Source organism: Chiroxiphia lanceolata, chromosome 9 (assembly GCF_009829145.1).
Source record: "Chiroxiphia lanceolata isolate bChiLan1 chromosome 9, bChiLan1.pri, whole genome shotgun sequence".
Classification (NCBI taxonomy): Eukaryota; Metazoa; Chordata; class Aves; order Passeriformes; family Pipridae; genus Chiroxiphia; species Chiroxiphia lanceolata.
This window is the reverse complement of record NC_045645.1, coordinates 8365468-8392403: the sequence shown is the minus strand read 5'-3', so window position 1 is coordinate 8392403 and position 26936 is coordinate 8365468. Positions and strand designations below refer to the sequence as shown.

The window sequence follows — 26936 nt, the reverse complement described above, 5'->3', positions numbered from 1 at the left end:
GAGCCTTCCATTTGAATGGTAGTGGACCAGAACAGCAAATGTTGGTAGAACAGCATGGCTACAAGATAAAAACAGGTACTGGAATGTGAAAAGCAAGAGGTGACTGCTCTTTGCAAGCATCTCCTTGTCTTGTATGATACAGCGAGAAACATAGGAAAGCTTGGGATTAGAGATGGGTCTTGGCTTCCATCTTGTGGAGGAATGAAATTCTGAAGTATCAGGTAGGCATTCAGCCTGAATTATCACCCCTGTACCTCAGAGAGCCCTCATTTGTTGGCCTCTGACGCCTTTCCTTGGCGCTCACCATCCCCCTGTGCAGCCCACACCGGCTCCCGCACGGGCACCGGGAAACCCGGTGTTACAGGGAAGCGCAGCCGGGCAGGTGTGCAGCGGTACAGAAGGTGCAGAAGGGCTCTGATAACTGCACTGGCAGCTTCCCCACAGGACCTCGGCGGTGTGTGTGCCAGGAGATTCAAGCCAGGAGGCAAAGCGGCATTGCCGTTGTCACTGGAGTTGGATGGAGAGTGAAGGATATCCACGAACTGGGAAACGTAGGGAGCTGCTGAAGTGGTCACGTAAAGAACAGAGCTTTATTCTATTAAGCAGCCACGGGTACAGACTTTAAGTGTATACATCGGGAATACACAGCCCCGACCATCCGCACCCGGCGCGTTCTGAGCCCAGCGCTGCCCCACACCCGGCCTGGGACAGCTGATTGGTCCTGCCAGACTGAGCGACAGCGGGGCGGACCAATCGGTGAAGGCAATGGGAGGAAGCGGCCGGCTCCCACCAGCCTGCTGTTGGACTATTCCAACGCCAGAGCGGGGGGGGGGGGCAGCTCAGCCGGTGGGCGGGCACACATGTAGGAACCCGACGGCGCAGCGAGCAGACCCCGCCATCTGCCTCCATCCACCCGCCTCACCCTCGCCGCTCTGATTTCTCCGCGCGTTCCTCCCAGGTCCTCTCCTCTCCCCCCCTCCATGGTTTCCCTCACCCCCTCACGCCGGGCAGCCGCCTCTGCGCCAATCGGAGCGCGCCGCGGCCATGCGCGTGCGCATTCTGGCGGCCGCCCTCGCTCGGAGCGGGCGGGCGGCGGCCGGGGGTCCCCGCGGGCGGGCGGGGGGCGGGCACCCGGCTCGGGCCGTTGTGCGGCCGCTGTGGGGCAGCGGCACCGCCGCCGCCGCCATGCCCGGCAGGAACAAGGCGACGTGCGGCTACGGCAGCCCCGAGCTGGCCGTGGGACAGCAGCAGGCCGCGGAGGGCGGCCGCGACGCCGGGGGCCGCTCGCCGCACGGGGACGAGGAAGAGGAGCGCGGGGCGGGCGGCCCCGGCCACAACCTGGGCGACCCCGACATCGTCAAGTCCCCCAGTGACCCCAAGCAGTACCGGTGAGGGCGGCGGGGGAGGACGAGGCTCGGTGGGACGGGCCGGGGTCTGCCCCGTGTCCCGGGCACCGCTGGACTTCGGGCTGGTTCCAGTGCCTGGGGGAGATGGGGGCCTGTCTGTTTAAAGGAGGCTGGGGGTTCGCGGGTGTGCTCCTGCTGGGGATGGGCGATGCGGGGCTGGGGCTGGCACAGGCCGGAGGATCGGCTCCTGTGCGGGCGAGGGGGTTCGCCAGGCACAGCAATTCTCAAATAATTGTTGATTCGCAGCCCCTCGCCGAAAGCGTTCAGCTGAAGTGCAGAATGCGGTTGAAGTATTTTCAGAGCAGATCCCAACTTTAAAACAGCCTCTAAAACTCTTCCTGTTTTAAATGAGCTTCCAAGTTTTACCACAGACATATCTGCGAGTTGAGGCACAGTGCCTTTAGGCTGCCGGTTTGCTTGTGTTTTTATTTGAATATATCCGAGTAATACCCCGGGAAGTGATGAAAAGGATCACCTTCCCTGAGCACAGCTCACAGCGTCCGTGGCCCAGACATAGCAAGGGACTGGGACGAGAACCAGCTGGGATTGAGCTTTTTGGATGCTGTAAGACAGTTTATTCTTGAAGGGACACTGATAACTTCTTCCTGTTAGGCAGAAGATGATCCAGCCCTTGTTAGAATTGCCTTTTTTTTTTTTTTTTTTTTAAATCTTTGCTTTTCCTGATGTCTAATCTGTGCAGCCAGTGGAGAATCTGCTGCCTGAGCCTGGAACTGAGTTTTGGATTTGCAGTGACATTGGTTGACAGTGAAATTCCCTGCTGGCTGCCTGAAGAGGACTATGCCCATTGGCTTAGGGAGACACTTGCTCCCTCTCTTCTTGCCCTACTTCCCTGCTGCTTCCTCTGAATCGCTGTCTGCCTCTCCTGGTGGCATTCTTACTCTTGCTACTTTGTAGCAGGCTCTCTTCTCACAGCTACAGTTGCTGTCAGCTCAGGGAACTTCTGCCTTCGCTACCTGAAGCAGCACACTGGTGAATGAAGCTTGGGAAATCCATTGAAACCCTTTTTGAGGCTCAGGAACCTTCTCTGCACATAGAGAATTGGAGGGTGTGTTTGTTTATAAGACAAGGGTGACATCAGCCTTAACTTAGTAAAAAATGTCATATTTTACCTTCTCAGATACAGTGATCACAAAAACCAAAAGAGCCCTGACAGAGATTGCAGGATGTATTTTCAGAAGTGAATTTGTTGGGACAAAATAATCGTCATAATAAGAGTTAGGTTGGCTCATTAGAGCTGTAATTGGGTAGTTGTATTTACCAGAAATATATGTTTTATTTAAATTCATCTACATGTGGAATTCCATGGGCTTGTATTGCTTGTAATTTGGGAAATTACAACATTTCTCAGTGTTTACCATACACTGGTATGTATTTAAATCTTAACTTCTAAACAATTGTCATTAATATAAGAAAAATTGTTGTGTGAGAACAATCTTGTTTAAACTTACCCAGGATGTTTAAAGAGTACTTTTAAGAATTTGAATTTTATTTTTTATTTAAGCCTTATTTGCATCAGTGCCTGTTTAGTCCTTCAAAAAAGGAATTGGACTGTGCTTGCTCTGTTTCTACCTTATGTGATTATATTTTTTTACTGTGTTTTGCATACTAATGGATACTTATGTATTGGTTACATTTGTCCTTTTCCATTGGACTGAAACATGGAAAAAGTAAAGAACACCTATGTCAGTGGTGCCTCTGATCAGTATGACCTAAACTGTTCTAGATTGTCCTGGAGTGAAATCTGAGAGCCTCCACCAGCACCTGGTTCAGTCCTGTCCTTGCTGCTGGTGCTTTCTGTCCTGTGTGCAACACCCACGAGCCTCCAGATGAGTAATGTCAAATTAGGGTAATCTACTCCATGAGCTTAAAGGGGGTATGTGGAAAGGATCAACAAGAGCTACTGGATACACCTGGCTGAGCAGCTTTATGGCACACTGTTCCTCTGGAAGAATAGCCCCGCTCTGTTCTCTGCTTTCTGTGACTGATCCCTGGGAGGCCGATGTTCTCCATGGGAGAACCTGAGGCAGAGAGTTGTTGTGGAGGAGAAGGAGATGCTGATTGTGCTGAAAGATGCTGCAGCCTTAGCTTGTCACTGCCTAGGGTTCTGGCTCTGAGCTGCTCAGAGTGTACAGTGTATATTTTAGGCCCCTTTGTACATTCAGGAGTGTGGCATATGGACATGATGGAAATGGTTAGCAGACAGGCTTTCAGAATGTATGGAGGATTAACTTTGCTCCCAGACATTAGCGTGGATGTGCACTATCTGTGCCTCCTGCAGTTGGTCAGAGCACCTCTGCAGGTTACACGCTCTGTGCTGCAGTTTGAACGAGCCAGAGTGCACTTGTGCCTTGGATTGGAGCAGACTTGTCCTGCTCAGCAGTCCTGCAGCAAACTGGGCGTGTTCCTGCTGGCCTAGAGCAAACGCTGTCACTTCCCCTTGGAAGACTGATCATGATTCATGAACTTTACACAACTATTAAACATTTGTTCGTTACCTTTTTTGCATAGACTCAGTAGTCCAAGAGCTGTAGTAGTCCACATTGCAAAGTTCTGATCTGATATTAACTCAGGCATTGGACTAGATGACCTCAAAAGGCCCCTTTCAAAACAAACTAGTCTGTGATTCTGTGTTCTGGAACTCAGATTTTTCTGGGAGTGTGGGGTGTGACCATGGGTTTGTTTTATTCTAGTTGGATTTTTTTGTTTGTTTGGTTTGTTGGGTTTGGGGTTTTTGTTTGTGTTTTGTTGGGGGTTTTTTTTGTTTGTTTGGGTTTGTTTTTTTTCTGGTTTGTTGGTTTGGGTTCTTTTTCTGGATTAGATACCACTTGTCTATATCACACTAGTTCAGAGAATGGATGAAGTATTTTCTGGATCCGGCATTCCTTCCTTTCTCCCCCTCGTGTACTAGCCAGTGCAAGCTCCTGGGAGGGGTGCTCTGGCTAATTTGACCAGTTGTGACTATCTACTCCAGATCTGATGGGAAATGAATACTGCTGAGGGCTCTTGTAGTGCAGAGCACTGGTGCTTGCAGTCTCCAGTATGAAAAGCTGTAGAATGGTGCACAGCAGGCTTGTGGGGTTTTATTTACATATATATGCACACATATATATGAAAAATTCTGTGTAAACACACACACACAGAACTCTTTATTGCTTCTTGATAGTAACCCAGCCAACCCTCTGTGACTTGTTTTATGGAGCCTGCAGAGGAGCTCTATCCTTTCTAACACATGCCTGCTAAGTCTGTGGACCCCATTTAATACAAACGTTGATCAAATAAAATCAAATGGAGTCTCTGGGACCTACTTAGAGGCAAGGGCTAAGATCTTCATTCTGTCATGTAATATTTGTTTCTGAGAGCCTGACAAGCATAACAGACTACTGAAGTTTGGGTTTGCCTGTTCTGAGTACATGAAGTGAGCGCTAGTAACTTAAAAGTTTCACAAAGGAAGAAGAAAAAGCCAAAATCAGTGTGTTTGACCTTATGGGGCAAAGGGCTTCTGCTGCTGCCCTGAACTACTGCTCATTCTTACAGCTGTTGAATAGCAGAAGAGTTTTTTATTTTCCTGCTGTAAAACTGCTCACAGTCTTAGCTACCTTTAGATTTTCATTAGGAAATCACTCTCAGTTGAAGAGCACAGAACTATTATAGGAAATGATGAAACTTTTGTGATTCTGAACAGTCAGATTTAGATGAACGTATTCATTGTAAATAATTATTCTTTCAGGTATATCAAACTGCAAAATGGCTTATGTGCACTTTTGATTTCGGATTTGAATTACTTGGATGGTGCCCCAACATCTTCAGAGGAGGAGGAGGAGGAGGAGGAGGACAATGATGATGATGAGGATGAATCTGAAGAGGGAAGTGATGAATATGATGATTCCGGAGCTGAGATCGAAGATGGTAGAGAAGGTTTTGATGATGAAGACTGTGATGAGGGGGATGAGAGTGAGGACAGTAATGGAGATAATGAGGATTTCAATGGTTCTGATGACAGTGAATTAGAAGAGCTGGCTGAAAAGGAAGAGACAAGAAAGAGAGGCTGTTCAGAAAAGCAGGTATGTACTTTAAGCTGTAGGCTGAAAAAATATACAGTGAGCTTTCCTGAGGTCTGAAGCCTTATGATTAGGCATTCAGACTAGACCTTTTATTGTGCCTGTCCTGATTGATTCATCTTACACTTCTGCCATTTTCCTGAAATGTTCCTTGAAGTCGCTTTTACTGAGAGTGTTGTATTTTCTCTAGTCTGCAGCAGCCCTCTGTGTTGCTGTTGGCAGCTTCTCTGATCCTGAAGATCTACCTGGATTAGCACACTTCCTGGAACATAGTATGTATCTGCTCCTATTTCATCTTCCCCAGCTTCAGTGCTAAATGAGTGCTATGTAGCTCAGGATGTCTGTAATATTTAATATTATATATAATTTCCTATTTTGGCTATTTGAGAATTTATTTTCATGAGTGTGTGGTTTTATAAAAATACTGACTTAGTATGGAACTCTTCATATGGGAGGAGGTGTCTCATACCCTTTGGCAAGCTATGCATTAGCTTATATGAAGATTCTTTGTTATCTGTTAAAATTCAGAGGAACCATGTTACCCATGGCTTTATAAGCCAAGCTGGAGCTACAGACCTTTATCTCCCTAGTCAGAGGTGATGAATTAGTAATATGGCCACATGAAGTTTCTGTCCAGATGTGTCACAAAATATTGTCCTTGCCTGACTGAGGCCAGGCATGCCCAGGAAGGCGCAGTTAGAGGCAAAGTACAGCATTTCCTGGGCACAGCACACAGGCTGTTGGTATTTGGTAGTTACCCCCCGTGTGTGAGCTTCGGGTCAGTTGTAGGTAACACTGTGCTGAGGAGGGGTTGCCATAGCTGCAGTTAGGAATAACCAATTAATGTCATGTGGGTAACGTTGCTGGTTTTTGTTGCAGTGGTTTTCATGGGCAGTTTGAAGTACCCAGATGAGAACGGGTTCGATGCGTTCCTGAAGAAACACGGGGGCGGTGACAACGCTTCGACCGACTGCGAGCGGACGGTCTTCCAGTTTGATGTGCAGAGGAAGTACTTCAAAGAAGCCCTGGACAGGTAACTTTAGATAAATGGTGGTTAGGTGTTAATTAATGTTTGTATGTGCCTCAGGAGCTTGGGTGGAGCTTCTCAGTTCTTCATTTTGGGGTGACCGAGGCTGTTGGTGAGCTTCCATAGGTACCTGCGCTACAGCAGTGATACAGAATATGTGGAAATACTATTTCCCACAGGGTGTGTTGCTGTTTTTTGAGGTAGTGCTGGTGTAGCCACTGTGGGATTATGTCGAATCCATGTGTAAGTCTTAAATGCATACAGCTTTTTGATTGTTTTGGCACCCTTAAACTGGTAACATTGATGATAGAAGAAATGTTGTGCAATGTGACCACTGATCAGAGGGGAAGTGCTCCCAGAATCCCAGTGACTCATCCTTTGAAATATCTGTCCTGATTAGAGTTACTATTTTTTCATATTCTGTTAGTTTGTTTCCAAGTGTGATCCCTCAGGATGGGTGGGATGGCAGCCTTTAAAGTAACAGTACAATGTGTGCCTCAAAAGGAAACATTTAACCCAGGCCAGGTTAATCACTGCTGTATGTGTCTTTTGTCAGAAAGTGTTTAACTTGCTCTTCTGTGCTGTGGGATATGTTGGGACAGCAGAGCTCCACATGGTTTTCTTGGCATGGTTTCCTTCAGTGAGAGGAATTACTTATTCATGGGGGCACAGCTGAGTGTTCTTGATGCTGTAAAATATCTCAGGAGGAGATGAGACTCCACTGCAAATTTACTTTGATCAAAAAACATTCCTGTGATGACACCGAGAGCAAGTGTCTGCACATTTTACCAAGTATTATTTAAATTAACTATTTTATTATTTAAATGGTGTGAACATTCTTAGGGTGTAAAGGCAGATAACCCTGCACCCATTAGTGTCATATCCTGCTGTATCCAACCAATTCAGTCCCACTTTATGGAGCCTGGAAGCCCTGCTCTTTGGTTTTTCATGGTATCACAAAATGGGCTTTTATCTTTCTCTAAGACAGTACAGTCAAGAATTGCATCACTTGTAATACAAGCAACTTTAGAAACCAAAATAGTAGATGTTGGGTTTAACTGCTGGGGGTTTTGCCTTAGCCTAATAGACCCTGAAGAAAAGTATATGAATTTTTCTGTTCCTTAGGTGGGCACAGTTCTTTATTCACCCATTAATGATCAGGGATGCAATAGATCGAGAAGTGGAGGCTGTAGACAGTGGTAAGTAAGAGAATCTTTTGCTGTGTGTTTAGCCCATCTTCTTAAAACCTACTTTGTAACACTATTTATTGGTTTCTGTGTTGGACTACCCTTCTGAGCACTTCAGTCAAGTTCACCTAACTTGTCAGAGAGGTTAAACTCTTCAGCTGAAGTTCTGTGGACGTCAGTGGTTGTTAGAGGAGAAAGGCTGAATGTAGTGCCATCGCTGTGAGAGTTTACCCTCTCATTTCTTGTATTAGAAATTAATAATTTAAAGTGTTTTGGCAGTAACTGGCAGGGCAGTTACATGGTCATTTGGATGCTCTGCAGTGAACAACATGCCTTTGGCTCCAGCATAATCCCAGTGCTCTCTCCAGTCATATATGGAGTTAATACAATAAGTTGAGGTGATTTTACTTGTCTTCTTATTCTAATACTTGAATAACTACAAAATCTCTTCCCAGAAGGAAATTAAACAAGGCAGAGAAGTGAGTAGAGTGTTGATTTTCTCATATGTGATGAATACTCCCAGATTGCCTATAGAACTTCACTGTTTTAGAAAAAAAGTGTTATTGGCAGGTATACCAACTGGTTCAAATGTTTATTCCAAGTCATCATCTTCGTCTGTCTTCTGGCAAGGAAAGATGGGCAATTTGATCTTTAAATTTAGGTAAGCGTCAGTGTAAACAAGGACCTGCCTTTGAGTTAAGGTGTGGTTCTTCAACAGCTTAAGCCAATTTACACCTTCATGGTGCAAAACCTGTCCTTCCCTTGGACTGACAGGGGGAATGTGCTGCCCAGTGAATGGTGTCAGCTCCTGAACTGCCCGTGGGATAACCCAGCCAGAAGAATTAGTGTTCAGCTCTGCTCTGCATGTTCCTTATTACCAGCAAAAACAGCAGCAAGAAAATGCAGTTCACGAGGATGAATTCTTGATTTTGGCAGAGTCCCATATTTAGATTAGTGTAAACCAAACGTAAAGCTGCATTTTTGGAAACAGTCTTGCTCAGCTTTCAATTTCTTATTACCAGGCTAGAGGTTGTTCTGTGTGATGCATGGTAGTAGCAGGTTTGTAATTGTTCTCTGGCTCTTGCTGCAGGGCCTGATCTTGTATAATATTTCTGGTCTTTTGTCCCCATTGAATTTAACATATTGAGAGCATTCAGACAGGACAAATTGAGGCTTTACATACACTTCCTTCTTATCCTTTTCTTTCTTCTCAGCAATGAACTATGTTTTTCCTCTTATTACTGCTAGCAAGTCCTGTTTTCAACCTATTTCACTATTTCATCATACATTAAAACAAATTCCAGGCTGCATCTCTGTGGTGTGTCTCCTTATCAGTTTGGCTGGGATTTTTGCTTTGTTTTGGGGGAACATGACCTCAAATGTTGATGCATGTCACTGCAAATTCTTTAAATTAATAGAGTATCAACTAGCAAGGCCCTCTGATGCAAACAGAAAAGAGATGTTATTTGGGAGTCTTGCCAGGCCTGGACATCCTATGAAGAAATTTTTTTGGGGTAAGTCCTGTATTTATGTTATAAAGTGGTGAAAATAGCTAAACTTTTAACCACTTAAAAGTCTGAGTGGTTAGATGCACTAACATGAACTATCTTATCACAGCAAACACTGGCCTTGCTCAGATGTATTAGAGCAATTATTCATTTTACAGTAAAATGGTTAGGAATAAAAGCAGCTGTCTCCTTTCTAAGTTAGTTTTCATTCTGATACTGCTTTTTGCTGATGTTAAAGCTGGGTTGCCTGAGGTGTGTAATCATGTAGCTTTCTGTTAACATGAAGGTGGTGCTCTCTGAGTCATCTCCGTCTTGCTTAGGCTTGGTTTTTTACTATTAAAAATTTCTGGAAAGATAAATTATTTCTGGATATGTCTCTAAGAAGGCTTTACAGAATAGGTAATTCACTGTTGAACTTGCAGAAGTTACACCTTAACAGCCATGTGAGGGGAGCAGAAGGGAAATGTGTTCTTCCTCTTTGGGATGATACAGTCCCAGCTCCCTCACCCTCATGCTGGTGAGTGTGTAAATTGCTGTGTGATGGGTATTAGAGTTGGCCAGCTTTGAAATGTAGATAATTTTTATAAATTTCCATGGTGACATACACTGAACATCATATTTCCCCCTCTTTTTCCCTCTGCTGTTCTGCAAGTTCCATTGTTGAGGGAATAGCTGGCAACACACAGTGGGTGATCTGATAATGCAAGAGGACTCTGTCCTTCCTTGCCATAGAAATACCAACTGGCTTTACAGTAAGAACTAGAAATTGGAAGGTATCGAATTTCAATTAACATTCTTTTAACTCCAGATTTCTACTAGGTATTTTTAATGTGCTTTACCATGACTCAGAGAGGAAAATAAGTTCTTGATATGTCTGGTCTTGGATAACTAACTACCTACCTTTTAATGTTTCCAGGTAATGCAGATACACTCAAACATGAGCCCAAAATGAATAATATTGATACCTATACCAGACTGAGGGAATTCTGGCAGCGCCACTACTCTGCTCACTACATGACTTTAGTTGTCCAGTCTAAAGGTAACATCAGTTGCTCCTTAAAAAACAGCCTCATTGCTGCTGTTGTTGTAGTGCTTTTGGAACCAGTTCAGCTGTAGCCCAGACCATTCTAGTAGATTGTCCAGTCCTGCAGAGGGTATTTATATACAGATTTTAGCCTGATTTCCAAATGAAACAAGTCTTGAGCAATTGTACTGTATTATTGTCATCCTGCCACTTCTTGAGAGTCGTTTAACTGAAGGTCTTGAATAGTTCCACATTAACACAGAAGGTAAAATCTCAAAGATAGCATTTCAAAAATAATCTTGTAGCAATGAAGAGTCAGATCAGTTAAATTAATTAATGCTACTGATTTCTCTGCCATCAACAATAAACCTCCACAGTAAGTGGTAAGAGACTGAGACTGTCTTCCAGTTGTCTTGTTTCTCTAGGAGGAATAGAAATTCTCATTTTTTTCCCACACAGACTGAAAAATTCTATGCAAATGGATTTGAGTTTCATTTCAGCAAAGAACTTCAGACCTGTGGTTTTTTTCTGCTGAGAGTAGAAGAATTTCTTAGAAGTTATTCAAGTTAGGTTTGTTCTTAGGGAGGGGTTTTACTGAATGCTAAAACTGATTGCAATTCCCATCTGTAAAATGGAGACGGTAATAATAGAGGTAGGATTTCTTTTCTTCTCCTTTGCTTTTTATTTTCTGTCTAGACAGTAAACTACTTAGGGCATTGATGAATAATCATTAAACTGGTGATGGACTGCAGTGTTTCTTCTGGTGGTTGGGAGGAAAATGGTGGTAACTGATAACCAGTCAGGTCAACTTTGTGTTTTTGTCTCTGTTAAAACAAGCTGTGAATCCTCCCCATATCTCATCCAGCCTTTTTTATTGCTGTTGACCATATGCATCATCACTTTGGGAATTCAGAATGCTTGCTTAAACAAGCAATTTCCAAGTTTTTATTTTAAACCCCCTTAAACTTCTGGTTATTGACTCAGTTCTGAGGATGGGGAGAAGAAAACCTTAGCACTACAGGACTGCATTTGAGTGGGAAAACTGCTGTGTATAATCTGGAGAGTGGTTGAAGGAGTTGCAAGTATTGGTGATTTTGTAGATTCCTAAGACAGTAATTCTTCTTCACTGTCACTCCAGACACTACTGAACTTTAAATCCCAGTTGTATCAGCCTGGGATTTCAGCATTATATACAAACCCAAAACTATGACCACAGATACAGCTCAGTGAATATTAAGAATTGGCTCAAACCAACAGCTTTGAAGTTTATAATTTAGAACTTTGCAATTTTCAAATACACTGACTTGCAGCCTCTTTAAAATAACTGAACTGGGGAGATAAGATAATTTGTCTTAGTTGTTCAGGAAATTGCATTTCTGTCTTTCTTTTTTTTCTCTCCTTTTTAGAAACACTGGATACGTTGGAAAAGTGGGTGACAGAAATCTTCTCTGAGATCCCGAATAAGTAAGATTCTTTTGATGCATAAAGACATTACAGATGATAAAATTAGCTGTTCTTAAAATGGTATTAGAAAAAAATCCCTTACTGGAGAAACTAAGAAAATGACTATTTGTTAATTAACATTCTTCTCTGGGGAAAAAAAAGGCAACTTTGTAAATTAAAGACCAGAGTTAATTGTGCCAGGAAGACTTTGTTTCTGCTTAACAATTATTTGGGCTGTGAGCTGTATGGTGCTAACTTGAAGCAGTGTTTGCTTAATATGTGCTGATACCTTGATTTTGTGAAAAGACATTCAAACCTAGATTATCATTTTACATTGCTTATCTTTGCTTTGTGTCAAAAACAATTAGAAGCAAAATTAATTAACACCATATCTGGAGTTTCAGTGTCATCCTTAGGGTGGCAATGGGTTAGAAGTTAAACTTTTTTTTTAATCGTTCACTGCAATGTGCTGTCTAAAAGAGGGGGTTCTGGAAAAGCTTTGCTAACTTGAAAAGCATTTTATTTCTCCTTCCATTTCCTGCTTTTGCAAGGTGTTTGTTTCTGTGGTGCCTGGAAATGCACTTATGAAAGCCTAATACCACACAGAGACACATTTGTCTCTCCTGACCACCCCTGTCCTCATTCCTCCTTCCCTACAGAACCCATCAGGGTTCTTTGAATCCAGGGTGAACTTAGAAAGTTGTTTACTGTACTTGGCTTTCCAAAAGGAAGTTTTTTGCTGGTGCTGCCTTGTACAGAAGGAAGGGGAGGTGTTGATGTGGTACCCAAATCTCGTTACTGACTCTGCTGTGTGGGCAGTACAGGTGAGGCCAGGTTGCCTCCACTGCTGGGTGGATCCTGGGCTGCGCCCTTGGTTAAGGGCCATTTTCAGGCTCTCTGGTGTCCTGTCAGAGCTGTGGTGCTTATGTCTTTGAATATCTCAGTGCAGCCTTGAATCCTTGCCAGTAACATCACACTTCCATTTTGCTTTTAAGTGGTTTACCCAAACCCAGCTTTGGCCACCTGACTCAGCCTTTCGACACCCCAGAATTTCACAAGCTTTACAGAGGTAAGTTGGAATAGATTTAAATGTTCTGAATACCTGACTTGAGATTTTCTCTGGGTGATCCAGACACTTTGTATAATAATTCTGTGTGGATTTGAATAACTTTTAACTATTCTTTCTGTGTTATGTAAAATTTCTTATCTCTGTCTGCTCATGTATATTTATATTCAGTCTGTTTATTTGTGTTCAGTTGTTCCAATCAGGAAAGTTCATTCATTGACCATCACTTGGGCACTTCCCCCACAAGAACAGTATTACAGGTATGCTGGTGCTGCATTTTACTTCTACTGTGTTTATGCTGTGAATAATTTATTGCCTTTCCCAACAAACCAAAGAATCATATTTACTTGTGTGACAGAGTACTTTGGTTCAGCTAGGCAGGCATTTTAAAAATGAATTAAACTGATGCAGATATGGTTCCTTTAATAGAGTGGAATTTGTACATGGCTGATTTTAACATCATTCCTCACTGACTCAGATCAGTCATTATGTTCTGAACTCCCACATTTTTAGCTTATCATCCTAATGCTGCCTTGCATCCTAATGCAAAACTTGCCATGAAGAAAGAGACAGTGAATATTTTAGTCATTAGCCTGGTGATTTGAATTCATTCTGGGAAATGTGTTACCTCCTGGCATCTAATCTCATGCAAACTTTCTTTTAGGGTGAAACCTCTTCATTATATTTCCTGGCTGGTGGGACATGAAGGCAAAGGCAGTGTTCTTTCTTTCCTTAGGAAAAAGTATGTATTTTTAAAGCATGGTTATTAAATGCTTTGCTGTCATTAAAATATAGATAAACTGTATTTTGAGTATATATAGAGATAGATAGATAGTTGTATTTTCTATAGATATAAAAGCAGCCTTTTTGTATCAGTGTTTTGTTAGTGGTATTCTGTGAGTTGACAATAGACTCAAGTAAAAAATGCATGGATTTTTGTCTGTGATCCATGGATCAGCATTATCTGTGACTGGTCTTTGAGATCTCCAAAAGGTAGCTTAGCTTTTTCACTGTTTTTCTTAAATTCTGTATCCTGAGGTTCACATCTTTGTGTTGGAAGATTTTTGTGTAAAGTGTAGATGGATTGAAAACCACTGAAGTAAAGCTATGATATGCTGGTTGTAACTAAGCTCAAATAAAGCTGAAATGATTAATTAATAAGTACCTTTAACTCTTCCATAGATTTTGGGCTCTTGCATTATATGGAGGAAATGGAGAGACAGGATTTGAACAGAACTCCACTTACTCCATCTTCAGCATTTCTGTGACCTTGACTGATGAAGGTTACAAGCACTTCTATGAGGTATGTTTTACTGCAACTTGATTTTCTTACCATTTTCCTAATATCTGGGAAAATGACCCTGTTCCTTTCTGTCTGCAGGTGGCCCATGTTGTATTTCAGTACGTGAAGATGCTGCAGAAGAGGGGACCAGATAAAAGGCAAGTGTTTGCCACTGCCTCGGATATTTGTGACATTGTCCTTCTCCATTAGTCTGCTATTTGCAGTGTTTGCACTTTTTCTAGAGTTACTAGAGCATAAACGTCAGTAGTAAAGCTTGTCCTTGGGGAAAATATGTCAGTTTTAAAGTTTAAAAAGGAATTTTCTAAATGTTTATGCTTATCTCTTGGTACTTTTAGTTTGACTTATTGTGATCTGATTTCTGATGTTAGTAAGCTGAAAGTAGCTGAACTGCACCAGTTTGGGTGCAGTTTTGTGTTTATTTTTTAAATTTGTTGAGCCACATCTGTGGAAGTCAGAACTATGGTGTTCTGATGTCAACCTTTATGTTAATTTGGTATCAGATTTTGACTCTTTGTAGTTAACTTTCTTCCTCTTTGGAAAACAACCAGTTGAGAAAGGCCATTTTGGATGAAAGGAAATTACATTTAATACTGGCTTCTATGTCTTGTACCTGAATGAATCACTGAACTCACCTTTAATGCCTTTCCTAGAAGATTGCTTTTTTCTGATTCTTAATAAATGTTGTGGAACAATGGAGAAAATCCACTCTTATTCTCTTCTTCCTCCTTTGCAGAGTATGGGAAGAAATACAGAAGATTGAAGCTAATGAATTTCACTACCAGGAACAGGTATTTATCCAGTTTTGTGTTGATGTAGGTAAACCATGAAAAGGATTTTGTTTTCATTTTGAAACACATTTTCAAAGTTCTTTTCAACCAGAAATAAATTGTGCACTTAATGGGGCTACATTTTGCTGAAAGAATATGTACTGTAGGTAGAGAAGTATTGTGACTTTTTCCCTAACAGAATTAAGTGTTGCTATTTCATTCCCTAGGTAGGCTCTCTCTCAGTTTTAGTCATTAAGCCCTTGTGTGTGAAGTTCTATGCCCATTAATAATGCTCTACAAATTGTTTAGGGCTTTTCAGTATTTTTTCCTAATTTCACTTTTTTTAAGCTGTAATCTTAGAGAAGAGAACACAGTTGGGATAATTTGAGAAGCCTCACTTCACTGACTTCAGTCACTCCAGTACTTGTCAATAACTATTAGAAACCATGAAATGCATTGAGTTCAACAGGAAAGTAAGAGCAATCCTAAAGAATAATGGTCCCAGAGGCATGGGTTTGGGATAAGCAGTGCCCCAGGAGAAGTTTAATGTTTCCTGAGGTGTACAGCATCTTAAGAAATTCCTGGTGATTTTTTCCACTGTTGTTTACAAGACACAGATATGTCAAACTCCCCTCTTTTCAGGCAGATTATGGTCTGTATCCGACCCACAGTCTTTACAGTGTGATGCTGGCTGGTGCAAAAATCCCAAAAGCACTGAGCAAGAAGCTGAGCAGCCTAGTCCTCTAGGCAGCCTTACACTCTTAAAAAGCAATGTGTATTCCATGTCCAAATAGGAGAACCTCTTCTTCCTCTCACTGTGCATCACAGCAGAGAACATGGGACAGGAGCAGAATCAGAGATACTTGTGCAGCAGCAGCAGCATTTCCTTGCCTTGCACTTTCCAGGTTCCAGATCACTTTACATCTTGAATTGCAGGACTGTGCTTGTGTTCCCTGGAGGCAAGGAGTGCATTCTGCTGGGTCTTTAACCTAGTGTATTCCATGACTGTAAACTGCATAATCAAGGTTTTTCCTACCAAGATGATTTGTCTAATTCTCAAAGGAGACGGAGCATTAGATATGGTTATGAAATACATTTAATTCAATAACTGAAACTAAATGCCATAACAAGCACAGCATCCAACTCATGCTCAACATCCCTAACTAGTCAAGCTCTTCTCAGAACAGAAAACTGATATTTTGGTTTTCTAATTGTGTGACAAATAGCTTTATTTATTTGCTTACAGACAGATCCTGTTGACTATGTGGAAAGCCTTTGTGAGAACATGCAGTTGTTTCAGAAGGAGGATTTTCTGACAGGAGACCAACTCTTGTTTGAATACAAGCCTGAGGTAAATATGCTTTGAACTCTGATTATATGTTTTGATGTAAGGAAAATATGGGCATATTGTATAATAGAGGCATGTGTATAGGCATTTGTAATTAAGCATAATGCAGGCACAGGTTGTATATTAATTGAAACACTTTTTGTATTCAGAAAGCAAATCTCCTGTTTGGTAAGCTTGTTATGTTCTTATTCTTCCTGCGTTTGTACTGAGAAGTCTTTTCTGGGTCAGGCAGAGCCAGAGTTGCATTTGAGCTGCAATATTGTCTTGAACTTGCAGATCATTGCTGCTGCCCTGGAGCAGCTCAGCCCTGAGAGAGCCAACCTGGTTTTGCTGTCTGCTGCCAATGAAGGCCAGTGTCACCTCAAAGAGAAGTGGTTTGGAACACAGTACAGCGTGGAAGGTAAAACAGCAGCAGAAACTCAGGCAGTGCCTGATTCATGCAGCAGAGACAGTAAAAGGGTGAAAACGTAACATGAAAGCAGGGAAGTGAATCCTCAGTGCTTTACTGAGCCCACCATTAGTCAAATATTCTGTGCTACTCAGTAATTGTTCTTTGTTTGGTGGCAGTTGATTCCCACTCCCTAGTCTGCAGTTGTTTTTGGAGGCAGAAGTTCCAGTGAGCCCTCCAAGCCCTCCACTTGGCTGCCACTCTGGTCCTGAACAGGGGAAAGAACCCCAACAAAGAAACACAGGATGTGGTGGTAGCTGGGTTACTAATGCAGGCAGGCTTGATTTGCTTTTTAATAGGACTGTTTCAGTCCTGCTCCAGAAGATCTTGTAGGAATGGATTTAGGAGTCATGATGAGCCAGGAGCCAGAAACTCCCATTGTACTGCAAATCTTCACGGAGACAGCAAAGAGATGAGATGACTGGCTTAGGAAATAGGATAGCATTGCCTGCTTGTTGAACTGAATGCATTTCTTGTTTTTAATAGATATTGACAAGTACTGGAGCGATTTATGGGCCAGTGACTTTGAGTTAAATCAGGATTTACACCTTCCAGAAGAAAATAAATACATAGGTAAGGCACCTGAGCATGAATGAACTCTTCCCTAATAATTTGAGAATTTGCTGTGGTTTAGAAACAATCTTAATTTCCATCTGAACATCAACCTGATTTTCCAAATTAAAAAAACATGATCACTCTGTTCACATGGATTTTATTTCATATTCTTTTGTTTATAAGCGTGAGAACTGAATTTTTCTAAGGTATAAACTTACAGATGATGTATCCATAAGAGCAGGCCTTGAGAGTTAACAAAGAGCTCCAGATACCTTAGAAGAGCAGTTTTATTTGCCAAGTCCTGCTGGTTTTGAAAGCATCTAAATTCCATCTGGCTTTGTTGCCAAAACCAAATGAAATGAAATCCAGAACTTTTGTCCTGGATGGAATGAAGTATCACCACTCCTGCACTGCTGCCGAGCCTCTATTCTGGTGTGGAACTGAAAAATAGGTGTTCCTTGGGTCTAGGAAAGCATTATCACAAATAATTTAGAAAACTGGAGAGGAAAAGGGTATTTTTTGATATATAAGGCTTTGGTGCATTTTTGGTTGTGTGTGAAACCCACTAACCCACTTTGGTTTGGTTTTTCTTTTTGTTAGCCACCGACTTTGCTTTGAAAGTTGCTGACTGCCCTGAGACAGAATATCCAGTCAAAACACTCAGCACACAACAAGGCTGTCTCTGGTACAGAAAGGATGATAAATTCAAAATCCCAAAAGGTAAATGCCTGAGGGCTTTCTGAATAGCAAGTCCCTGTTTTTACCAGCTGGAATTTATTTGAAGGCAAATCACCATTTAAACTAAGTGCTTGCTGTCAGCTCTTCCATGGTCCTTTTGATATGTTTATTAGCTACAATAAAAGAGAAGCAGGTAAAGTACCTGCAACAAAGGAACCCTGCTGATACCTCTGGTTGAAAAGTGGAATCGCTGAGATACACTGGCTGTGAACAGGATTGGGCAGACAAAATATGATGCTGAGACAAGGGCTTGAGAAAGAAAGAACACAGGAAAATAAATATAATATAAAAATATAGCCTGGATTTGAGACAAATGTGGAAAATATATTGCTGCTTTCAAGCATAATGTCACAATTTTTAGTGTCTCTTAGACAGAAGGTTTATGGAGTTTTTCTGTTTATATTGGTCATGCCATGTGAGTTAGTGTTCTGCAAAGCACAGCTTTTTTTTCTAATATTTGGTATTTTTAAGGGAAGATTTTTGGAGTGAGAAAGAGAAGATGTTTAATGATGACAATAAGAAAAAAAATTCTTACAGCTGAATGCCCATTTTCGTTAGACTCGAATACATTTGGCTTTAGAAAGCTGTCACTTTTTATTACACAACTGCTCATTTAAGTTTCTTTTTCCACCCCAGGTTATGTTCGATTCCATCTGATCTCTCCATTGATACAACAATCTGCAGAGAAGTGAGGATTATATTATTTATGCTTATCTTGCAGAGTAACTAAATTACCATACCTAGTGAAAAACCGTGAAGAGACATTAATTTTAAGCAGGAATAGAATAAGGTGTCCTTTTCTCATGTTCTTACACTTTCCTTGTGGTTTTATCTGCAGTTTGGTGAGGGTGGTTCTGCAGCAGGTCCTATCTGTAGCAAACAGATGTGTAGGAGTTCAATGGTGTGTTGTTCCCCAGTGCACTTTTGGGAAAAAAATAATGTAACAGCAGCAGTGCAAGTACCAGAACAAAGTGTTTAGAGAAGGAGCTGGTCCTGAAAGGAGCAGTCCACAGTCATGTCCTGAACCAGCAGCCTGGGAGCCTGTAGGAGGGGCTGTTGGCAGCACTGGAAACCAACTGTGGGTCAGGCAGACCTTGGCTGCAGCTCTGTGTGTGCTGCACTGCGCTGGTCTCAGGCTGCCATTGCCATTTGGAACCAATTTCATAGTGCATTTGTCATAAACCTGCCAAGACCTGCACAACTCATGTTTTGGGAAAGCCTTTATAAATCTGTTTTCTTGGGGCTTTGTTAGTTTGAACTTCAAATTGGAATCCAGGCACTAGCAAAATCCTGGGAGCAGGGACTGCATTTTCCATGTTGTGTAGCCTGATTTACTTTAGATTATTATTATTATTATTATTATTATTATTATTATTATTATTATTATTATTATCTTGAGAGAGAAAAAAATCATCTCATTACTCAAGTCTTCAGCATAACTGAGTCCATCTGCCCCCCATTCCTTTACACGAAGTACAATAATTTCATTTTCTGTGATTATTCAGTGTTTTCAGTATTGGCACATTACAATGTGTGTTCCTACCTTGAAGAAATCTTAAATCTTTTGAAGCTGGAATCTTATACAAGGAACAGTTGAATGTCCAAATAATTTTTAAGTAGTGTCATGTGCTTTCTGGACAAAGTGAAACCTGCCTTTTGCTTCTGGGTTTGTTTAAAACATCTTTTTGAATCTCATTTTACTCAAGTATCCATCCAAGAACTCACTGTGTGCACCATCAAACTCATTGGGCTTGACTTTTATCTTTATTCCATCCTTTATTTCTTTCTTATTAACACTCTGCCCTCTTCTCCCTCCAGCATAGTTTTGTTTGATACATTTGTGAACATCCTTTCCCACAACCTTGGGGAACCAGCCTATGAAGCAGACGTAGCTCAGTTGGAATACAAGCTGGTGGCTGGAGAGTATGGCTTAGTCATCCGGGTGAAAGGCTTCAATCACAAACTACCTGTAAGTTCTCATCTTCTCAATACTTTTATGCCTTTTATGCCTTCTGCCTTTTAGTGTGGGTGCATCTCCTCTGAGCAGCTGGAGCTTTCAACACTTAGATGGGGTATTTTAAATGGCAAAACTTGTGTCTCTGTTAAGGGTAATGCAGCAAATGTGCTGCTTTTTCTTGTGCTTACGTGTATAAATTCACTTACATAAGCTCAAATTACCGATCTTTGGCTGACTTAAGAGGAATCTTCCTTTAATTAATGACTGTGTCTTCATTAACACTTTTAACAGCTTTTCTTATGAAAAGAGCTTTGAGTCTTCCATGTGCATAGAGTGTGTTAGAGCCTCTCCATCTATAAGCTGTGGTTGTTTGCTGTCTGAGGAGGGTGTCTGAAAACAGGTTTTTTTTGCAATTTGACTTTGGAGATCCAGCTTCTGAACATACTCATTTAGGGTGCAGATTTTCTTTGTTGGCTTGCTAAGAGGATTGGGGAATCCCTGTTCCCATTCTCTAAATGCTGGCCATGTAAGACGTGGGAGGACTTAGTGGTTGAGAGGAGACAATCACCAATGTTCATTGCAAGAGCTTGACTGGAGCTTTAATAAGACTGTCAGTGGTCTGTCATACCTATTAATGTGAGGTTTAACAGAAAAAGCCAAATAGGCAAACAGCAGGGACTGAATATTCTCTTTTTTAATCCTGAACGTGTCTCTGTTGTGATGTCGCTGTGCTAGTCAGCTGTCAAAGGAAAAACTGGAATATTGAATACAGAAATGTTGGAGTTCCAGGCTGTGTTTGTTCCAATAGAATGTGGAAACTACTATTGATTTGGGATATTGAGCTTATTCACTGCGTAAAAATGCTGTCCTTCTGAAACTGACTGTCATTTGGGATAGAACTGTTTAGTGAAGAACATCTGGCAGAATTGAGGAATGTACTTTAGTAACACTGGATGTCTCTTATGTTGACCAAATAGGGATGATTTTATATTATTATGCAGGATAAAGTTGAAATTGCTTCTTAAAAAAAAACCAACAAAAACCCTCAACTTAAAATTTTTCTTTTACAGCTTCTATTTCAGCTCATCATTGATTACCTGTCTGACTTCAGCTTTACTCCAGCAGTTTTTGAAATGATAACAGAGCAGCTGAAGAAAACATACTTCAACATCCTCATCAAACCTGAGACTCTGGCCAAGTGAGTTCTGGGAGAGGGCAGACAGTGGCTGCACAGCAAGTGTTGAGGTTGAGCTGAAGAGCTCAGGGATCCCTGCTCTGTGCTCACAGGGGCTTGTTCCAAGGTTTCCTTGTAGCTCCAGGAGTGTATCAGACATGGGGTCAGGTTGGACACCCAGGGAGCTGCTGTTCTGAAGTGACCTGGAGCCAGCAGTGGGTGCTGAGGGAGGGCACAGCCAGCCCATGGGCTCCTGGGGACCCTCTTCAGTACAAGCCTCAGGAATGGGATCTCTGGCATCGAACAGCTCTTGATGTCCCGTGGTTCTGTTTTCCTTCCTGCCCTGCAGGGACGTGCGTCTCCTGATCCTGGAGCATGGCCGGTGGTCCATGATCGACAAGTACCAGACGCTGATGAACGGCCTCTCCATCGAGTCTCTCTCCAACTTCGTCAGGGCTTTCAAGTCCCAGCTCTTCGTGGAGGGTCTTGTACAAGGGAACTTCACGAGCAGAGTAAGCACAGCCCTGGCAGCTGCTGTGCACTCACTGGTGCTTAAAATGTGCTGTAACACACTCACCTCACCCTCCTGCTGGTCGCTGCTTCTCTCCTGGCAGTCTGGAGTCTTTTAGGGCCAGGGCAGTTTCTCCTCCAGCACTTCAGGAGTGCTCGTATGGATGGGCCAATGGGCAGTCCATAGTTGTCAGCTCGAAGAGAAGTTTCCAGGAATTTGGATTTAAATTGTGTAGAGGGAAAAATATAGTAGATATATGCCTGTAATCTGTTTCTCCTGTTGCCACCATTTTATAACCATTTTAACACCATATATGTTGTTTGGTGTATGGATATATTTGATATTGAGAAATTTCCACAGTGGTGCCCCAGGAAGAGGCTTCCCTCAAAGTGCATTTATCCTGGAAATTGGATTGTGCCTGTACAGTTTGATCAAACCTCACTGAGTTCCAGTCATCGTCAGTCTTGACCTGCAGTATTCACTGAAGGCTTCTACCCTGGGATTAGGGCACACACAGGCCTGTCAGGCTTTATAAAACAGGGTGGAATGGGGCTTAGCTCCCTGTATCCAGTGTCATTGTGTGCCAGTGTGTGGCATGGGAGAGAAACCCACAATTACAATTTGTGCCAGGAAGTTTGTGCCAGCTGGTGGTGTTTGTCCTTGATCTGTTTAAAGTCTCCTAAAGAAAATGTGCTCTTTGGGAGTTCAGATACCTGTATTGTTTCCTTCCCAGAGCTCCAGGTTCATGCACAAGAGAGGGTTTATCTCCTCCTGTGTCCACCCTTTGCTGTTGGGATGGCTGGTGCTATTTCTTTGGCTTGTGCCTTCTCCTTTTGGCAAAGTTACAGTGCAAAAAGCAGGGTGGAGACTCTCTTTGCAGTGTGGTGCAGAGGAGTCTGGAGGGACTTGGGATAAGGCGAGGGGGCAGGGATGGAGGTGGCACAACAGAGCTCAGCTGGTCTTTGCTTGGGGGTCACTCTCTGAAGTGCAGCACTGGGGTGTGAGGTTGTGAACTGGGGTAATAATTCTCTCCTAAATAAAATTTATGTTTTTGTTTTCTCCCCTAGGAAGCAAAGGATTTTCTGAATTATGTTGTTCAGTGAGTATCTCAACTCTTGAATTGCTTATTATGTGGAAACTATAATCAAGATAAGAGTCTTTTCCAGAGGATGGAGTGATGCAGAAACTTCCTTCTTCCCTCCAGTATCTGTGGGAGGTGGCTGTTAACCATGGCAGTTTAAGCAGACATAGTTCTGCTTTGGGGAAGGGGAAGATAAGGTCAGACCAAGTGTGGAAGTATCTGGGTGTTATGTTGGTTTTGGCCCAGATATGAGCAGGTGTTTTGACACTTTGCTGTTTGTGCTCCCTCAGAAAACTCCAGTTCGCTCCTCTGGCCCATCCCTGCCCTGTCCAGTTCCGGGTGGTGGATTTGCCAAATACCCACCTGCTGTGTAAGGTGAAAACCCTCAACAAAGGTGATGCCAACTCTGAGGTGACAGTCTATTACCAGGTAAGGTGTGCTTGGGGTGTGCTGGCCTGTTCCCTCTGGCAGCTGCGGGCAGGAGTGTTACAGAGGGGACACAGATACCTCATGTCAGCACAGGCCCTTTCCCCTGTGGCCAAACCCCAGTGGGCTCTCACAGTGTGTGGGGTTCCCTGAAACCAGCACCTTCCCCTCCCAGGCTGTGCCAGTGCCCATAGCTGGGTTAGTGCCATGGTCCTGGTGTCCCCACCTCTGATCTCATGATCTCTTCTCCACTCTCGAGGCCCCCGGGGAAAACCAGAACTTCCCATTTGTCCCTGCTGTGAATTGTCACTCAGTGCTGCAGTTCAGGCTGAGGTGTGTGGCACAACTGTCACCTTGACCTGAACTGTGACATTTAAATCCATGAAATCACCCTAAATTCTTCATTCTCTTTCTAGTCAGGTGCCAGGAACCTGAGGGAATACACCCTTATGGAGCTGCTTGTGGTAAGTCAGTGTTTGTGTCTCCTAACTCTTCCCTGAAAACAGTGCTTGGAGCCAAGGCCATGGGGCTAAATGGTCCCAAGGGGACAGTGTGTACCTACTGCTGCCTCTGACTGAGCTCTGAGTGTTTGGGTTGGGGTCCCCAAACTGTGCAGTGATGGGACTGTTCTCTGAGCTACCACCCCACCGTGCTGAGCCCTCTCAGTTCAGTGGTTGTGGCTGCACAGGCAGCACTCGCTGTGCTCCGGGTTCCATGTGGAGCCCACGAGGGGCTTCAGGGGAGTGTCACTTCTGTGTAACACTTTGTGCTGTTCCAGATGCACATGGAGGAGCCTTGCTTTGACTTCCTGAGGACCAAGCAGACCCTCGGGTGAGTTCACTGGGGAGGAATCCTGCACCTCCTCCTACACTCCTGCTTTTGCTGTTCCCTGGTATTTTTACTCTGGAAATCCTTCCTGCACAGTGGGTAATTCCTGAATTATTGTAATGGAAACAGCAACATACCTCAAAACTGAGAGCATCCATCAATACAAGCTGCAAGCCAAGTTGTTTTTGGTTCCTGTAAGAATTGCGTCTATTACCAGTGGGTTAACTTGGAATTATTCAGTGTAAAGTTGTTCCTTCCACTTCCACAATCAGCTTCCCCTTCCCCAGGGCTGTTTTCACAGTGGCTCTGTGGTGCAGAGCAGCCTCCCTGGAGGCACCCTACTACCTCAGGAAACTGGAACAGGCTTTTCACAGCTATAGGTCTGTCACTCTGCTTGAATTAAGTTTGCAGGGACACAGATACTCTACCAAGCTTAAAAGGATTTCCTAAAGATGAGCAAACACTGAAGTGCAGCGATGCAGAACATTTAGATTTGAGATTTTTCTGTCAAAAGTACCAACATAATTTTAACTTGTAGCTTGTCATGTAAATGAAAAGTTAATTGTGCTTGTGGAATAACTTTATTGCTTCATCCTTTCTTTTAAGCTACCACGTGTACCCCACCTGCAGGAACACTTCTGGGATCCTTGGCTTCTCTGTCACAGTAGCAACCCAGGCAACTAAATACAAGTAAGTGCTCTGTGGTGAATATTCATCACTCCCAGCCCTGGGAGTCACACCTGAGCACCTGCTCTCATTTCAGAGTTGGCCTGTTGCAGGCCACGGAGGGTTTTCTTAATTCTATGAGGGGAGTTAGGTCAGAGCCCAAAGGGAATGTCAGAAGGGACACTGCTGACAGTTACAAAATCCTGACTCAAAACCAACACCTGAATAAAGCAATAGCCTTAAGGTTCTGAAAACTGCAGCAGTCCCAAGTTGAATAGGGAAAAGTAATCCCAAGACTCAGTAAAATATCCCACTACCCTTTGGAAGCCATCCTGCCCGGAGAGCTCAAATCCTGTAAATCCTGCCTAGCTGTTCTTGTGGCTCACTTTCAGGAGACACAGCACTATTATGGTTTTGTTGAAAGCTGGGGTGAATTACAGGTATTTGACCTGCCAGAGGTGAAGGGTTATTTGAAAGGTATGCAACTTGTGAAAAATAATGCTGTGTCAGTGAAAATTTAATTAGCAGAGAGGACTCTAATTCTGCTGCCTCTAATTCCATTACTGAGATTTGTGTCATCGGGGAAGGTTTTAATGTGTCAGAGACCTCAGGATCCATCACATCACATTGTTTTTCTTTCTTTTAGTCCTAATTCAATGCACCATAAGTATGTGCAGGCTCAGGACTGCAGTTGGGGATTCCACAGCATCAGGGTAGTAGCTCCTCTGGCTGCCTGGTTACCTGAAGCCCCTGTTTGAAAATACTTAATATAGAAAAAAAATCAGAATACTGGCTTTTTTCCCTGATACTGGGGAAAAGTGAACACTGGGGTTTCTCAGCTGTGAGCTTTTCAGGAGACAAGGGAAGAGAACCTGTCCCAAACCTTCCCTTACTGTCAGGGGGGCATTCTGCTACTTTACACCCCAGGATTGTTTTGTTGTTGTTGGCTTTTTGTTTGGGGTTTTTTTTTTCCTTCTCAATTTAATTATTTAACTCTCTTTTAGTTCTGAATTGGTTGACAGGAAAATAGAGGAGTTTCTTTCTTGCTTTGAAGAGAAAATCAAGGATTTAACCGAAGAAGCTTTTAACACCCAGGTAAAATTTCATCTTGAAAAGCTCTTCTTTGAACTGCAAAATTCAGTTACAACTATCTGGCAATTTTCTGAGGTTTTCTGGACAAAGGCCTCACTTGTAAATCATGCCTCTTTCTCTGTTCTGTAGTGTTCCCTAAACATTCATTCTCTGGCCATTTACATTCAAGTTTGAAACTACTGAACTACCTTGTTAATGTAATTTGGCTTTTCTTCCAACTGCAGTGAATGTGATGGTAAATGAAGACAGTTTTAAAACCTTTTGAAACTAACTGTTGGGTCTTTTTCCAATGTAGGTTACAGCTTTGATAAAACTGAAGGAATGTGAAGACTCCCACCTTGGAGAAGAAGTGGACAGGAACTGGAATGAAGTGGTGACCCAGCAGTACCTGTTTGACAGGCTGGCCCGGGAGGTGGGTGGCCGTGGTTGTGTTAAGTGGTGCCAAATGGACCACAAAAAGCAGGTTGTTTTCTGCAGCAGTTTCCAATGCAAAGCATAAATTGGATTTATGCTACTGTGACACACTGATTCTAAAACTGCATGTTATTTTAAAAAGGTTCTTTTATCCAAAAGGATAGAGGTCGTAGAGAAACCATTTTTATGTTTAAAAATACTTAAATCACCAGTGTGCTACTAAAACCTCATTCCTGTGGGTTTCAGATTGAAGCTCTCAAGTCTGTTACACAATCAGACCTGGTCAGCTGGTTCCAAGCTCACAGAAGCAACCAGAGGAAAGTGCTCAGTGTACACGTGAGTGTTTGTCAGCTCTGTGCTGCCAACTTCTGGAAGGCCAAACTGTGACAATTTCAGAGTAAGGGTGGGGGAGGGAAGATCTGTAATATAATTTTTACTATGGTGGTTATCCACATTTTCTATATTTCCAATTATGTAAATTGCATTTCAGTATCTGAATTTAATTTGAACACTGAATGAGATTCAAATTTTTCTTTTGGTTACTTTTTTCCAGGTGATTGGATATGGAAAACACGAAGGGGACTCAGAGGTTACAGCTGTCTCAGGACAGAATTCTTCATCTGGTGAAATACCTCATCTTACTTTATTGCCCCCCTCTTCTTTGATGAGTGAAGTTACTTCCATCAAGGACATCAAAGCCTACACATCAACTCTGAATGTTCTCCCTTACCATAAAATATTAAAATAAAACTGACATCGTGCCCTGCACTGCTGTGTAATACAGGTGCTTTCTGCAACTTAAAACATTACAAACCTGTTTTTATTAAACCAGGGCTGTAGTGGTAGCTGGGATGAAGATGCCCATTCAGAAACTTTCCTCAAGTAAGT

General features: G+C 42.7%; 1 protein-coding gene across 1 annotated transcript; it reads left to right on the top strand.

Moving 5' to 3' along the window:
• The first annotated feature begins 1029 nt into the window (after positions 1-1029).
• Positions 1030-26816, top strand: NRDC (nardilysin convertase). Its single transcript, XM_032695791.1, has 31 exons — positions 1030-1388; positions 5155-5488; positions 5676-5757; positions 6365-6518; positions 7638-7711; positions 9118-9213; positions 10124-10246; positions 11638-11695; positions 12670-12743; positions 12931-13000; positions 13405-13482; positions 13923-14043; positions 14122-14180; positions 14777-14831; positions 16057-16161; positions 16435-16558; positions 17093-17179; positions 17762-17881; positions 18536-18587; positions 19718-19868; positions 20927-21054; positions 21380-21542; positions 22609-22640; positions 22913-23051; positions 23465-23512; positions 23827-23879; positions 24483-24566; positions 25547-25637; positions 25930-26046; positions 26295-26384; positions 26602-26816. The coding sequence occupies exons 1-31, from the start codon at positions 1045-1047 to the stop codon at positions 26794-26796; spliced, it is 3501 nt and encodes a 1166-aa protein (XP_032551682.1). The 5' UTR covers positions 1030-1044; the 3' UTR covers positions 26797-26816.
• Positions 26817-26936: the final 120 nt, after the last annotated feature.

What these genes read in the sequence shown, in the direction of transcription:
- NRDC (XM_032695791.1), top strand. Translation starts at nt 1,045, where the DNA reads ATGCGCGTGCGCATTCTGGCGGCCGCCCTCGCTCGGAGCGGGCGGGCG. An exon ending in CTTTCTTTCCTTAGGAAAAA is followed by an intron (nt 13,483 to 13,922) that starts GTATGTATTTTT and finishes ACTCTTCCATAG; the next exon opens with ATTTTGGGCTCTTGCATTAT. An exon ending in TTGACAGGCTGGCCCGGGAG is followed by an intron (nt 26,047 to 26,294) that starts GTGGGTGGCCGT and finishes TGTGGGTTTCAG; the next exon opens with ATTGAAGCTCTCAAGTCTGT.